A 17,032-nucleotide genomic window follows, 5' to 3' on the forward strand; every position below is an offset into this window, starting at 1 on the left:
GTACAGCTGTCGTTGTGTGCAATCATGTTTGTACAATAAATCAACTTTTCTTCACCATCCACCCGTGTGCCGGTTCCTATCCTTCTACAACCAAGGGGGGTAAGTGCTTTTCATGTCCTAAAACTTTATGTTCCTGGCACCGGGATTTTTTTCTATTTAGAGTGCCATCCTGCAAACCAAAAGTCTATATATATATATATATATATATATATATATATATATATATATATATATATATATATATATATATATATATATGTAAACAAGAGGATGTGTGGCGCCACTTGTGAAAACCTCAGTCCAGATACCAGGTAAATCAGGCAATATCCCCCTTCTAATTCTGGGGTGTCAGCCAATCTTCAATAGTAGAAGTAATGGTAAGTTACTTTAAGAAAAATGTGGGTTCAATAAATGAAGATGCGGCGACTATTGCTCTGGAGTAGTCAATGCTGAGTGTGCTGGTCCGCACAGTAATAAACCATAAAAAAGTTCTTTAAAAGTGGATTTAGAATACGGTATAAACTTCGTAGGTAAAAAATATATCAAAAGGTAGGTATAAAAAATAAATACATTTATTTGAACAAGGTAGAGAAAAATATAATTTCAATAAAAAACAGACAATTTAATAATTACTTTTTTTTAAAAACGTTCTATACTAAAAAAATTATTATAAACAATAATAAGGTGCAAAAAGAGAAAGGAGGGTAGCTTATCTTTAGATAGATGAGACAGGAGGGCTATGGAGTCCCAACGCGTTTCGTCCTTCAGACTTTATCAAAGTCTGAAGGACGAAACGCGTTGGGACTCCATAGCCCTCCTGTCTCATCTATCTAAAGATAAGCTACCCTCCTTTCTCTTTTTGCACCTTATTATTGTTTATAATAATTTTTTAGTATAGAACGTTTTTTAAAAAAAAGGGATTTTTGTAAGAACTTACCGTTCGAATCCCTTTCTCTGATATGGTCCTGGTGACACAGCTCAACACTGGGATGTAGGAGGGTCCGAAGGAGCCAGGCACCTATCCTAAAGCTTTTGAGGGTAGGCTCCTCCCCTACTGCATCCCTGGACTCTTCAGTTCAATCTTTCAAAGCCACTGGAATACATTAACTCAGTACAAACGCCTGCACATATTATATGCACATTTTATAACAGAAACTGTTAACTTTTAACCATTTTAACATGAACATCATGAAACTTCTGGCATACTTACTGAGCGTAAGGGAGGGATCGCTGTGTCACCAGGACCATATCAGAGAAAGGGATTCGAACGGTAAGTTCTTACAAAAATCCCTTTTTCTCTTTCAATGGTCCTGGTGACACAGCTCAACACTGGGACGTTCCAGAGCCGGTCCTTTGGGAGGGTACGCTCAGGTCTGCAGCTCTCAGCACTGCTCGCCCGAATGATGCGTCCTCCGACGCGAACTCATGGAATCTATAGAATTTGGCAAATGTGTGAACAGATGACCAAGTGGCAGCTCTGCAAACCTGCTCAGCTGTGGCCCCATGTCGAACCGCCCAAGAGGTGGCAACTGACCTGGTGGTATGCGCATTTATTTTGGCCGGTACTGGTCTACCCACTTTGGTGTATGCAAAGGCTATCACAGACCGCAACCACCTAGCAATAGTCTGCTTAGATGCAGGCCAACCAATTTTGTGTACGTCATACAATACCAACAATGTGTCAGTCTTCCTGACACTCTTCACTCTGTCCAAATATATGCGTAAGGCACGCACAACATCCAAAGTTCTCAACTTGTCCCTTTTCTTAGAACCCTCTGGGGGTTGAAACACAGGTAGAACTATCTCCTGATTTAAATGGAAGGTAGATACCACCTTCGGTAAAAACTGAGGCACTGTTCTTAAAACAGCCCTGTCATCATGAAAAATTAAGAAGGGAGATTTACATGACAAAGCTCCCAATTCTGAAACTTTTTTAGCAGATGCTACTGCTAACAAAAATACTAGCTTCCACGTGAGAAACTTAAAGTCAGCCGACCTTAAAGGTTCAAATGGTGCCTTTTGAAGGCATTCCAAAACCAGTGATAGATCCCAAGGTGCTACTGGTTGCTTGTATGGAGGTTTCAACCTGGATACTCCTTGTAAAAAGGTTTGAATTTCCGGCAAAATGGCTATCTTTTTCTGGAAATAGATGGACAAGGCCGAAATCTGCACCTTCAGTGACTGAAGGCTTAGCCCCGATGAAAAACCATCTTGTAAGAATTCCATCATTCTTGATAGCTTAAAATGAGATGTATGAGCCTTTCTTCTCTCACACCATCGAATGTAAGTCTTCCAGACTCTATAATAATTTGCCGAAGATACAGCTTTTCTGGCTTTTATCATCGTCTGTACTACTGCCTAGAAAACCCTTTTCTTTTCAAAATGGTGGTTTCAATAGCCAGGCCGTCAAAATCAATCGATCTGAATCAAGGTGATTGAATGGGCCTTGTCTTAGAAGGTCTGGTCTCAGAGGTAGACGCCATGAGTCCACAGACAACCTCTGAAGCCTCGAGTACCAGGACCTCCTTGGCCAATCTGGGGCCACTAAGATCACTGGAACCTTTTGCCCCTGTATTTTCTTCAAAAGTCTCGGTAACATTGGTACTGGTGGGAATGCATAAAGGAGATCTCCCTGCCAGTGAATAGTCATGGCATCCACTGCCTCCGCTAGTGGATCCCTTGTTCTGGCATAGAACCTGGGCACTTGACGGTTGACCCTGGATGCCATCAGGTCCACATCCGGAGTTCCCCACATTGAAGTGATTTGGTGAAACACCTGAGGGTGTAAGCTCCATTCCCCTTCCTTGAGCTCCTCCCTGCTCAGGAAGTCGGCTTCTATATTCTCTATTCCTGGAATGAATATAGCCGATACAGCTGGAACATTCTGTTCCGCCCATAGGAAGATTCTGGACACCTCCCACATGGCCAATCTGCTGCGTGTACCTCCCTGGTGATTCAGATACGCCACAGCTGTGGCATTGTCGGTCTGAATCCTCAAAGGGAGGTTCTGTAACCTGTCTCCCGCCAAGGAAATCACTTTCCAGACAGCTCTCAGCTCCAAGATGTTGATTGGTAACGCTGCTTCCTCTGCCGTCCACAGGCCCTGAAGCCTGAGATCCAGGACTATTGCCCCCCAGCCCCTGAGACTGGCGTCGGTAGTTACTATCAACCAGTCCCAGGTCTGTAATGACCGACCCCACTGAAGGGAATCTACTTCTGTCCACCATTTCAAGGATTCTCGAGTGTCCGAAGACAGCACTATCATCTCGGATTTCATGGTCAAAGTGTTTCCTGACCAGGCTGACAAAATGTTCCATTGGAACCTCCGAGAGTGGAACCTGGCAAATTGAAGCGTCTCGAATGACGCCACCATCTTCCCCAGGAGCTTGAGGCACCTCCATACTGAAATGCTCTGAGCCCTGAGAATCTCCTGGACTAGGGTGACCAGATCCCTGGCCCTTACCTCCGGGAGGAATACCCGATGAAGATGGGTGTCCAGTATGACTCCTAAGAATTGGAGCCTTTGTGACGGTACCAACTGAGATTTTTGCAAATTTAAAATCCAGCCGTGAGCCTGCAAAAAACTGATGGCCTCTGCCAAGTGACTCTGCAGCATGGCTGCTGACTCTGCTTTGAACAGGAGATCGTCCAAATAGGGTATTACTGTGATTCCCCTGAGCCTCAGCACCGCCGCCATCACTGACATTATCTTTGTGAATACCCTTGGCGCGGTTGCTAGCCCAAAGGGTAACGCCCGGAATTGTAAATGCAGGTCTCCTATGGCAAACCTCAACAAGGTCTGATGCTCCGGGTGTATAGGGACGTGCAAATATGCGTCCTGGACATCCATGGACGCCAAAAATTCTCCCTGGTCCAGACTCAGGAGTACTGACCGTAGGGACTCCATTTTGAAATGGTCTACCCATAAATGAACATTTAGGGATTTCAAATTTAGTATTGGTCTGAAAGACCCGTCTGGTTTGGGCACCAGGAACAGCGTGGAGTAAAAGCCTTTCTTCCACTCTGCCCTGGGGACTGGTGTAACCACCCCTTTTTCCAAAAGGGAGTGAGCTGCTCTCACAAGAGCTGTACGAAGCCGTGCCTCCTTTGGTAAGGATGTGGGGATGAACCTCTTCGGAGGCGGCCCTCTGCAAGGGATTTTGTAACCCTGTGTTATAATATCTAACACCCAGGCATCCTGGCCTAGAGAAGCCCAAGCGTCCCTGAAGAGTGTGAGACGCCCCCCCACTTTTGTCACTGTCGGGCGAAGCCCCTGACAGTCATGCCGAGGGTTTATCCTCTCCTTTTGTGGCAGGCTTCTTGTGAAAAGAGCCAAATTTTGACTTTTGTGTCTTGCCTCTAGAGGACTGAAACCTTCCCCTGAAAGACTGTCCTCGAAAGGACGCACCACCTCTAGGGGAGGGCCGAAAGGACGGCTTAAAAGCAGAAAATCTGGACGTCTGCTTTGCTGAAGAGGCCGGCAGGAATGTACTTTTGCCGCCCGTGGCCTGCTTTATAATCTCCTCTAATTCGGTACCAAAAAGTACCTTTCCTTTGAAGGCTAATGTTTCCAGAGCCTTCTTGGACTCATTGTCTGCTTCCCAGGCTTTAAGCCAAAGCACTCTCCTGGCATTAATGGAGACTGTGGACACTCTGGTTGCCATTTTAATAGCTTCCTCCTCTGCTTCCACTGCATATTCTGCAGCTGCCTTAATCTTTTCTGCAAGCAGTAACGCACCAGGGTCAGCTTGCAGCATGGTGCATAATTCACCAGCCCACTCTATCATGGCCTTAGAGACCCAGGCTGAAGCAATAAGGGGCCGTAAGGTAAACCCCACCCCTTCAAAGATAGCCTTGAGGTTACCCTCCAGCTTTTTATCCACAGAGTCTTTGAAAGCTGCACCGCCCTGTACTGGTAATACAGTAGCCTTGGACAAACGTGCCACTGAAGCGTCCACAACTGGGACCTTTTCCCAGAGCTCCGCATGAGACTCTGGCATGGGGTACAGACTAAGGAATCGCTTAGGCATCTGCAGCCTTTTATCAGAAGTTTTCCAAGCCCCTTCTAACAATTCCTGTAACCCCTCATCTGAAGGAAAAGTAACAGCCTCCTTCCGCTGTCGCTTAGAAAACCCTTAACAGGAGTCTTATCCTCCACAGACAGCTTTAAAGCCTGCTTCACAGCTACAATGAGATCCTCTATACCAGCAGCAGAGTTCTCTTCCAAATCATCACCCTGATCCCAGGGGATGTCAGTATACTCTCCTTCCTCCTCATCTACCACAGTAGTCAAAGCATAAGACCTTCTAGGGGTCCCTGCCACATCATCCATTTTGTCCAGCATTTCACTGAACCTGTTGATCCCTTTTGCAGTATCCTGCATCACCTGAATCAGCGCAGGATCTGCCTGGGTAAGAGGCAAGGAGCCAGACGACTGCTGAGATGATGGCATAGGTCTCTGTGATTCTACCAGCCCATCACTCTGCCTGTCCAAAAGCTGCACCAAAGCGTTAACTGACCTGCCTAGGGCCCTGGCCAACGCAGGTTCCATCTGCTCTGCCCTATGGGGTTCACTGCCCATGGGTCTCACATCAGCGCAAGTAATACATAAGCCCCCCTTGGCCATCTGCTCAGGGACAAACTTTTGTGTGCAAACATTGCACGCGCTCAGTGCACTAAGGGCTCCCTCCCCCAAAACCACAGCCTGATGCTCAGACATGATGCAAGTGATAAATGTATATCTATCAGTATACACAGTGCAAACAATGTACAAGCGTTTATACAGAGGCAATGCACCCAATCACTTATCTGTCTGTTGGTTTCAACTGCGGGGAAGCGATGCCCAGGAAATCCAAGTCACTCTGCCAGGATCAGTAAGCCAGCTCAGCTCCGCTGCAAGGGTTCTGAAAGGCGCCAAAGTCAGAGTGAAGGAAGAGACCACAGGTCCCTGCTGCTGCGGGGTCCGTGACCTTTTGGCGCCAACCACCCCCAGCCAGCCGCTCCTCAGGTAGGATTTCCTAGTTCCAGTGTCTCCCCCTCCACTGGGGATCACTTGGAACATGCCTGTCACAACGCTGCTGTCCTCTCATCTAGGAGCTCAGCGTGTAAGCTCCGCATAAAATGGCCGCCGCCATCACGGAGCGCCTGTCCCCCATGATCCCCACCTAAATGTGGAGCCGGTTTCAGGGTACTCCGGAGCCCAGGCAGCCTTTTGGAAAAGGCTATAAGCGCTGCACAGGGAGACCAGACAGTGTCTCCCCTGTGCACAGTGACCTGACAGGACGCGCTTCTGTCAGCTCCTGCTGCGCTAGCAGTGTGAGGAATCACTATGAGAATCCTCACACTGTGCCTACCTAGCTAGGGTAAAAGTTAATAAAACAATAAAAATCCCCTAACTACTCTAATTCTTCGGCTGCTCCTGCAGCCCTTTAGAATAGCACCCACTCCAGTGGGCACCTAACACGAACTGAAGAGTCCAGGGATGCAGTAGGGGAGGAGCCTACCCTCAAAAGCTTTAGGATAGGTGCCTGGCTCCTTCGGACCCTCCTACATCCCAGTGTTGAGCTGTGTCACCAGGACCATTGAAAGAGAAAAGTAATTATTAAATTGTCTGTTTTTTATTGAAATTATATTTTTCTCTACCTTGTTCAAATAAATGTATTTATTTTTTATACCTACCTTTTGATATATTTTTTACCTACGAAGTTTATACCGTATTCTAAATCCACTTTTAAAGAACTTTTTTATGGTTTATTACTGTGCGGACCAGCACACTCAGCATTGACTACTCCAGAGCAATAGTCGCCGCATCTTCATTTATTGAACCTATATATATATATATATATATATATATATATATATATATATATATATATATATATATATATATATATATATATATATATATATATATATATATATAAAGGGGATACAAAACATAATAATAATGATGGCATAAGAAACACACTCTTTACATACAGACATTTACAGAAAATTGTGTGCATGCATATAAGATGTATCTTCGATGGTCATCACAGATTAGGAGTCGATAATCATATCAGATATATACTCGAAATAAACAGTCAAGGTCTATATTCTACAATGCAGATACCAGGATTGGTCTACTTAATGGAAAGTAACAATGGAAAACATGGAAATATATCCAATACCTGGAAGTGACAGTTAAATCAGGGTAACAGCCTTTGTGGTACCACTATTATTAAAAGGAGTCATTTTAATATATATATCTACAATTATATGATACTTTTAACATTTGTGGCTTCAAATATAAATGAAGGGAAAAAAGGGGATCGGCAGAAAAGGGGGAAGAGAATAAAGGGACATATGAGGCAACATGGAGAATTGTTGTTTATACAATGAGAAAGGGGGGGGGTGAGCACTATTCAAAGGATAACATTCAGCTCAAGTGAATCATTTAGACCCTTTGGATAAAGGGAATTGAATTTAAAGATCCAATAGATTTCTTGGCTACACAAGGTCCTAAATCTATTTCAAACAGAGTCTCCCCACGGCAGCACCGAGCTCCTGATGTCAATCTCCCGGGAGATTGACATCAGGAGCCCATCAGTTCCTTCCCATCGGGTAATTCTTAAACCTCTGCCAGCTCAGGATTGCATTTGCACTTTAATCAGTGCATTTTGTTACATGTGTTCCGCACTGTCATATGTGCTGATTTTATACATATCTGGATATTTTTATATGTCTTGAATGTTTTTAAAGTGTGTGTGAAATATTAAATGTGAGACGTGCTTCACTATTATATTTATCTCCATTTTTTTACATATTTGAACTGCACGGGAGGAATCCTGGTATACCCGAGACCCTAAGCGCCTGATCAGTTTTATTCAAAAAAAATATTTTTTTTTGCATTTCCATAAAAGTGTCCGCTCGATTAATTTATCCATATTCTGTAAAAGTCAACATCTGAAGACATGTAGACAGCACCATTACAATAGCAGAAATGATGCCTATCACAAAATCGAGCCCCTGGGTTTGTTAAGCAAGACATCCCCCCAGCAGTTCCTCTCCTACTCTCATTAAGCAATGACATATTGGACAATCTGCAGAAAATATTACAGAGTATAGCACCACCTAACTCACAAAGTGGTCTCGTTTCCCCTCCCAGAGATACTGCATCTTATCCAATTAGTTCAGGGCCCATATTGCATTTAAAAAACAAATAGAATAAGACAGGATCCTAAAGCCAGGAGAAAATGTCACTTGAAAACATCCTCTGTCACTGCATCATCTTATTTAAGGTTGTCTTGAGAGAAATCATAACCATATGTACAGTACACTGGGCCATTAATAATAAAGTAAGGTATACACTATTCAATATTGCTTAACGATATATCATGCATATCGACTAGTGTGTACCCACTTTATTGTTATATGATACACACTCCCACGAGTGGTTAACAATCCACCCTGTCATCTGAACATGCAGTCATATTCGCATACATCGTCCTTGACCGCATGTTAAACGTCAGCTGGGTGACGTCACTGGAAGAAATTGTTAACGTTATCTTCAGTGTTTTAGCGCTAGATTGTTCTATAACAATATTTGATTGAATGCACCCACATATAGGGGGGGTATTCAATCCTGGGAGAAATATATAGTCTGTTTTATAACTGGGAGGGGGCAATGGCTAAATGTCAAGTTCCCAGAAATAGTGACATCCTCTAGCCCCACCGTCTCCTGCTTTGAGCAATAGCCACTATGTGGGTGTGGGGGGGATTAAATAGGGTATTTTTAGGTAAGTTTTCACTCCCAGTTAAATTCCTTTGAAAAAAAAATAAGTCCAATGCTGTTATTACAGATTGATAATGTACTTTATTTATTCTATAATTACCATTTTTAAAACAAATATTAAAATATTTTAAGGTTTTGTGTAACTAGAAAATGCAAAAACACAGGAAATGTTAAGTGTCAGCTGGGTGATCTTGTAGACTTTCTGCTTTTAAAGAGCAAAAGACTTCTATCCCAACTTGTATTTCCAAAAGAGTGAATGAGCTCAGTGCTGCCACCTCTGGTCAGAATGTTAGTTATTTGCTCGGTCATGTCTCCCCGAATGGAAAGATTGTGGAAGTGATCAAAATCCTGTTTTCCGAGTTTGCGCAAGCGCCGGGCTGCTGACCGATAACACTTCCATGGCTGTGGCTCTACCAGCAGATAGTCACACAGACTCGTTAGTCGACTAAGAAATTCCACTAGTCCGTGGTCACCGTGATTTAGGTGGATCCACATTGTTATGGACATACAGAATCCAATGTGAAAGGTGGACCGGCTAAACCTATCCAAGAACTGGTGGAAGACAGCTGGTGAGGAGGCATCCATGATGTCCAGAGAAGTGAAAGTAATGGAATTGGGGCAAGGGTTTGAGGTTTGGGCTCTGGTGATCAGATCGGGGTCAATGTCACAGCACAGGAAACGGACATCCTCCGGCACCTGCGAAATCTCCTCTGGCTGCACGAGATGCTTATACAATCCAATGCTCAGTTCCTGAAAGACACCAAACAGTGACATTTACCAAGCGGTCAGTGATACAGAAGGCAGAAACATTTGGAGCCAATGAAAAAGGATTCTTTGGAAACTCCAATCCCGGGATTGAAATCCCAGCGTTTTTAGAGGCCAAATCCTGGGATCCCGCCGATCCCAATCCCGGGATTTGCCACCTTACTTGGAAAAGAGGAGTTAGGGGCTAAATATTTGGCACCGCACCTAGGGCGGGATGTTGTAACATCCGCAGCGCTGTTCGCCCACCCCCCATTATTAATAATGGCATATGTTCTAACATATGCCGTTATTACTGCAAGGGACAGCTCTTGCGATGAGTTGTCCCTTGCGATGTGGTGACGGCACAGGACTTCCAGGTCTGTGACCCGGGAGTCCCATCTGCGCATGCGCAGAGTGACGTGCCGGCCACAGGGCATGTTGGGAGGGATCTGTGACGATCCCTCAAACAGCGCTGCGGTAAGAAGCCCATAGCATTTGCTGGTGATTCCCTCCGCAGCGCTGCCACTGCGGAGGGAGGTTAGAGCATACAGAAATGCGGTAAAAACCCGATAATGGGGTTTTTACCGCATTTCTGTCTTAGAGAGTTGCCCCCCTAAGCTTACAGGGGAATTCAACTGTGGCCGAATGCATTCGCCCTGCCGATCCATCTCGCTTTACTGCAGCGGAAAGTCCCAACAGGTCCATCTAGTCTTATTTACAGGTACTGTATGCAGGATTTCAGGTACTATTTACAAGTACTGTATGCGGGATTTCAGGTACTATTTACAAGTACTGTATGCGGGATTTCAGGTACTATTTACAGGTACTGTATGCAGGATTTCAGGTACTATTTACAGGTACTGTATGCGGGATTTCAGGTACTATTTACAGGTACTGTATGCAGGATTTCAGGTACTATTTACAGGTACTGTATGCAGGATTTCACTTTGCAGGTTGCAGTGTTGTTTTAACAGTAATCTGTTAACACCCCCCCCCCCCTCCATTCCTGTAAAAAGTTTGCACGAGGACACTACTACAAAAGCTGGATACACACCTACAGATGTATATGTCCAATTTATCTGGTGGGAAAAAAATCTGGCTATGTATGGGAGCATATGAGAAGCGAACATTTGCTCCTAAACACTGAAAAACAGAAAATAATCATTCAGACAAATTTGTTAAATCGAATTAATTTAAGAACTGTACCTGGACAATCATTTTTGTTAATTTTCCAGCATTTGGGAGCAAATTGTTGATTCTTATATGCTCCCATACATTACCAGATTGTTTTCCCCACCAGACAGATTGGCCAGATAAATCTGTAGGTGTGTACCCAGCTTAAGTGCATTTAAAAGAAAAAAAAAGAAAATAATCACCTCCTGCCTGACATTTTTCAAACACAAACAAATGGTTGTTTATCACTCTCCATTTTATCACTTTTGAGGCTAAGTGCATTTGGCCCAAAGTCAATAGGTCAAACCTATTAAGGTACATGCATTGGGTCGAATACTGGAGGTCGACATGGCTAAGTTTGACAGGGTTTGAAGGTCTACACACGCATTAGGTCGACAATGGCAATGTTGACAGTCAAAAGGTCAATATGATTTTTTCACATTTTGTTTGAGCCGACATGTGGGAGTGGTGGGAGAATAAAATGAAGCATGGCAAGCACAGCGAGCACATTTGACGATGTCCATAACAACTATGTCAACAACAAAAAAGGTGAAGCACTACCGTCGACCTTCCAACCCTGTCTACCTATTTCAGGTGTCGACCTAAGGCTTGTCGACTTTCAGTGGTCGACCCAATGCATGTTGACTTAAATTAGTCGACCCAGTGACCCATACCTGAGCACACAGCACATGTCTGGGTGCATAATGCCCCAACACAGATATCAATACTTAGAAAGGGCTATTTGAACCAGGACTTTTGATTGGCTGTGCTGCTTATACTGCGCAGTGTATACTGTTCTGCATATAGTGGTGTACATACTGTAACACAGCAAATAAAGTGGAAGGGATCCTCTCCATACTCACCCCCGTGTTACACCCCACATCCAGTGCCAGCAGGGGCTGCTCCTCTCCCTCCTGCCTCTGTAGCAGCCCCAGCAGTAACCCAGGGGGCAAATGCTGAATGCGGTTTTCGGGTGGATGGAATGTGTAATAATTGGGGAAGTTTCCATATGGAGCAGCGCCAGGGTCCAGGGAATGAGCTGGACCCACATCTGCCATTGTTCAGCGTGCAACTGTCAACACTTAGCCCTACACACTCAGCATGCTGGGTCAGGGTTCCATTCAGAAAATGCAGAATTCCCTGGTTTGTCTTGTTTTATCCTGTTCAATAATCATTTGAGCTAAAACACTGCAATAGACGCTTTAAAATGTTTCTAAAGTCCTCACATGATTTAATCTGCTTGTGCAGCAAGCAGTCTGCAGAAAAAGCTCATGTTTCACTGTGTGTACTACTATAGCTTCCTTCCTGCTGCTTACTGTGTGTGAACTGCAGTCACAGTGTGCAACTGCTTTAGCCCTCCCCTCTCCATTCACTTCCGCTTCACATACAGGCTCCACAGTCCACTCTCCACCCCCTCCCCCATGCTAAATGCTCATAGAGAACGGATTAGAGAAGAAACTGACACACTTTAAAAGCTCAGAATTACGTAATTTTCAAAACAGATAGAGATGGTAGGATTGATGTTCATGCCTTTCAGCATACTTGCCTACTTTATAAAAAGTTTTTCAGGGAGATTGTGAAAGTAACAAGTATAAGTGCAGACCAGTGGCGTACAGTATATAGGGTTATTACCACCTCATCTCTTTAATTCTGGACACATTAATTACACAGGTTCTGTGGCTAGCTGACTATCCATTTCTCCTTTAATCAGCCACAGAACCTGTGTAATTAAACATAGTTGCTTACCCTCCTGCATACTGCAGGAGACTCCCTGAGATAGCAGCAATCTCACTCTCTCCCTCATTAGTCTAGCAATCTCCCTCATTTCTCACCTAGCCCACATTACACTGTTACATTTTGGGGGAAAAAAAGGAATGAGAGATAGATACATTTACATTGAATCATCAGCACCATTTCCCAGCACTTTAGCAAGTATAGTAGCTCTTACTAACTGCTTTCGGGCTCATCCAATTGTAAAGTGCAACGGAATATGCTGCTCTATATAAGAAACTAAATAATAATTATAATTATCTACATTTGGATAGAAGTCATTTTAAAAGATTCCTCTCAGATGTAGCAGTACACACCCACGCTTCTAGGTGCCACATTCACAATCTCTTTTCACAATCTCTCCATATATGGAACTAGACACGCCCTATAATTGGAGCATGACATGCCCCCTCAATGGGGCGCTGTGCAAAATTCTACTACCAACTATAATCTCCCTGAAATTAGTTTTCAAAAGTAGGCATGTATGAATTAATATGTGTCCAGAATTACAAGCCCAACATTATACATATAGGATACCCAAATATTTAAAGAAGAAGATTGGAATAACAGTCTGGATAGGCAATTGTCACAACCACATCCTAAAAAAAAGTGCTCTCATTTTATTACACTTTCCTTAAGAACATGATGGCTAAAACAGGCACAGGAAGATGGACAGAGATCTTTCCGTGAAGGTTTAATATTCTCTACCACCTGGATGGCAGAGAATATGTAGGGCGCTGATTGAGATGAGTTGGTATTGCTTAGCTGCTCAACACCGGGGGATGGTAAGTCCCCTATATATCAGAAGCTGATGAGAAAAGAAGAAAATTGGTGGTGGAGCGCTAACTTAATAAAAATAGTTGACCAATTGGGTATTACAGTATTAATATTTAATATAAGACATCAATAAAAATACATAACAATACGATCACATATAATAAAAAGGTAAAAAGTATATTGTATATTTACTATGACAGTGTCCACCTCTACAAAAGGCCTGGGTGTGAATGAATTAAAGTCTCACTTGTTCCTAGTGTTGCCCTCTCATAAGATGAATTGCTGGATAGCGGGTGTCCATATACCTGTTTGCAGCCTGATGATATAGAGCTCCCCTCGTGAGGAAAGATGACACACGTCTCACGGAATGGAGGGCCGCAAGATGTTATCAGGTGGTGGTGTCCCTTTTGAGAGTCCAGTACTTGATGAGGTTGGAGGGCTGGTCCAAGTGGGAGTTGAAATCACAATATTTGTAATCCACAGGTAGTGTAGAGGATAACCGCCTAACGCGTTTCGTCATCCACAGATGGCTTTGTCAAAGGCATGTGTGGATGACGAAACGCGTTAGGCGGTTATCCTCTACACTACCTGTGGATTACAAATATTGTGATTTCAACTCCCACTTGGACCAGCCCTCCAACCTCATCAAGTACTGGACTCTCAAAAGGGACACCACCACCTGATAACATCTTGCGGCCCTCCATTCCGTGAGACGTGTGTCATCTTTCCTCACGAGGGGAGCTCTATATCATCAGGCTGCAAACAGGTATATGGACACCCGCTATCCAGCAATTCATCTTATGAGAGGGCAACACTAGGAACAAGTGAGACTTTAATTCATTCACACCCAGGCCTTTTGTAGAGGTGGACACTGTCATAGTAAATATACAATATACTTTTTACCTTTTTATTATATGTGATCGTATTGTTATGTATTTTTATTGATGTCTTATATTAAATATTAATACTGTAATACCCAATTGGTCAACTATTTTTATTAAGTTAGCGCTCCACCACCAGAGATCTTTCCGTCACTGACGGAGAACAATCTCTACGCAGGACTAGAAAATATATGCAAAATGCTACCAATGCCGACCTACATAGAATTATTTATGAAAAATATATCACAGAGCGTACCTTTCCTCTAACAGAAGGAACCAGATCGGGCTGTCCACAAACAATAATTGTATAAGATGTCATACGTCAGGAGCTAACCTGGTCCACTGTCTCTGTTGATGCCTGGTCGTGTTCCGTTTCTGGAAGAGTGTCAAGAAGTTTATAAGAACCTACACAGATAGTGAATTCCAAATGACGGTTGAATGGGCTATTTTTTTAGTTTAACCACTTACAGGCCAAGTAATACTGGGAGGGGAGATAAATTATAACTAGCCATAACGGTCCCGGCGCTAAAAAAAAACGATTTTACATATGTGGATACAACCACAACCCCCAATCATGAAAATGTTTTTGGATAAATTATATTATATCTTCTCAATGGACTGGGTAGAGGCAGCTACAGTATGTTATTGCTTTCATCCTTGCTGGCGGGTCGCCAGAACGTACGCGCTGGCGACCCGCCAGCAGCCTCGCCAGCGAGGAGACTGAGACGCGCGTGCGTCTCACGCGCACGCGCGTCTCAGTCTCCGTCGCTAGCGTGACGGAAACCCTGTCCGTCTCCGCCTCAGGGAGACGGACAGGGTTAGGGGGGGTTAGGGGGGGTGCGGGCAGGCGGCGGGGACCCCGGGTTACCGCCGGCAAGCCGGCGGGGACCCGGGGAAACGTTTGGAAGCGCCGTCGGAAGGGGGCGCGCACGCCTCTCGTGCGCGCGCGCCCCCTTCTCACGAGCGCCATGGCGCTGGCGGGGGATGGCGGCTGGCGACGCCAGCGCCATCCCCTGCAAAGATGGGACCTGACCCATCTGTATGTACAAAACAAAATCAATCTTTGACACTTGGGGTAGATTTACATAGACCCTATCACTCCAAACTCAGGAAAAGATTGAGGTATGATTTGCCTCAATAGAATGGCATCCACAAGAGATAGGAATAGGAGAACAGACATAGGCCCTTATTCAGATGTGATCGCAGTACAAATTTGTTCTCAAAATGGGCAAAACCATGTGCACTGCACAGGGCCAGCAACAGAATTCTTGGGGCACCATACACTGATGTCTCTGCGGGCCCCCACCCCCTATGCTGGAACATAAACTGTAAGCTTCCTGTGCCCATTACTGGATTGCTGCAGAGCAGGGAGGGAGGGTTAGATTGGGATGGAAAACTTGCCTGGGAAATTTGTGGGAGCAGCCCTATTTCTGCAGCCTGCACTCTATCAAACTGCCCTCACCTTGCACTCTATCACACTGACACTCTACCTTACCTCGCGGCCTACACTCTAGAACATTGACGACGTGAGGCCTGAGCTTTATCACACTGTTGCAATCCGTCAACCTGCGGCCTGCACTCTATCACACTGATGCCCTCCCTCACCCTGCCCTCTATCGCACTGATGCCCTCCCTCACCCTTTGATGTGCCCTCTATCACACTGATGCCCTCCCTCACCCTGTGGCCTTCATTCTATCAAACTGACTCATTCCCTAACCCTGCGGCCTGCCCTCTATCGCACTGATGCTCTCCCTCACCCTGTGATGTGCCCTCTATCACACTGATGCCCTCCCTCACCCTGTGGCCTTCGCTCTATCAAACTGACCCACATCCCTCACCCTGCGGCCTGCCCTCTATCACACTATTGCCCTCCCTCACTGTGTGGCCTGTGCTCTATAAATCTGACATGCTTCCTAACCCCCGCAGCCTAATCCTGACCAATCATGCTAGTGTCTAAAGCTTGTACCCTGTGGATAAACCCCCCTCAGCCTAACCCCCTTGCCAAGCCCCACAAAGCTCCGCCTCCATGCAGCCCCGTGCAGCATCTCCTTCCTCAGCTCACCCCGCGTGGTGTTCCTGTTGGCCGCGGGTTAGATGGGAGTCAGGGACTCGGGGAGGGAGGGGAATGAAGATGGGTACATGTTGAGTTACTGAGCGGCAGGGGGGCATGCTTTGGGCCCCTCGGATCTGCGAGGCCTGGGGCGGCTGTCCCCTTTGACCTCTGGGCCTGGCAATGCAGGTAGGGCAGAGGGTCACATGAGAGCAGAAAGTTTTTATATGGCTTTAGCCTATACCAGGAGTAGGAGTGTTTGTGGTTGACATCATCCCCAGACTATAGCAACAAGCAGAAGAGGGAGGCTGCCTATAACCGCCTGGTGGATTACTCCAGGCCAATCTACTTTGCTGCCTCGGTGACCTGGGTGCGCAAGAAAATCAGTCTTTGTTAAAGAAAACCGCAAGATCCAGGAGTCCAAGAGGTTAGGGGCTGTTGCAGACAAGGTCTACATGCCGCAGCTGTGTTATTTCAAAGAACAGAACTTCCTATTAAAGACGCGGTCTCCCTCTTGGAGAAGTTCAACAGAGGGCCCATAAGCAAACAAATAAATCCTTCTCACCCGGACTGAGCAGGACATAAGAGGATGCCGACCGGTGACATGGGTAGGTATGGATACCCTTTTGATGAAGAGATCCTTCTTACACCAGTGCATTTCTGAATTAACCTTCCTCAGGGTGTGAGGACTAAGCTCCTCAGGGGTTTTATCCTCTGTTCTCCTGTTAGGGAGCTTAGTCCTCACACCCTGAGGAAGGTTAATTCAGAAACATGTTGGTGTAAGAAGGATCTGTTCATCAGAAGGGTATCCATACCTAACCATGTCATCGGTCGGCATTCTCTTATGTCCTACTCAGTCCGGG

General features: G+C 45.1%; 1 protein-coding gene across 1 annotated transcript; it reads right to left on the reverse strand.

Moving 5' to 3' along the window:
• Positions 1–8,829: 8,829 nt before the first annotated feature.
• BCDIN3D (BCDIN3 domain containing RNA methyltransferase) lies at positions 8,830–12,006 on the reverse strand. Its single transcript, XM_083171287.1, has 2 exons — positions 11,554–12,006; positions 8,830–9,523 (listed from the first exon to the last, which is right to left on the reverse strand). Exons 1-2 carry the CDS (start codon positions 11,746–11,748, stop codon positions 8,951–8,953), a joined length of 768 nt encoding a protein of 255 aa, XP_083027413.1. The 5' UTR covers positions 11,749–12,006; the 3' UTR covers positions 8,830–8,950.
• Between the last annotated feature and the right edge of the window lie 5,026 nt (positions 12,007–17,032).

Source organism: Crinia signifera, chromosome 2, assembly GCF_055691185.1.
Source record: "Crinia signifera chromosome 2, ASM5569118v1, whole genome shotgun sequence".
Classification (NCBI taxonomy): domain Eukaryota; kingdom Metazoa; phylum Chordata; class Amphibia; order Anura; family Myobatrachidae; genus Crinia; species Crinia signifera.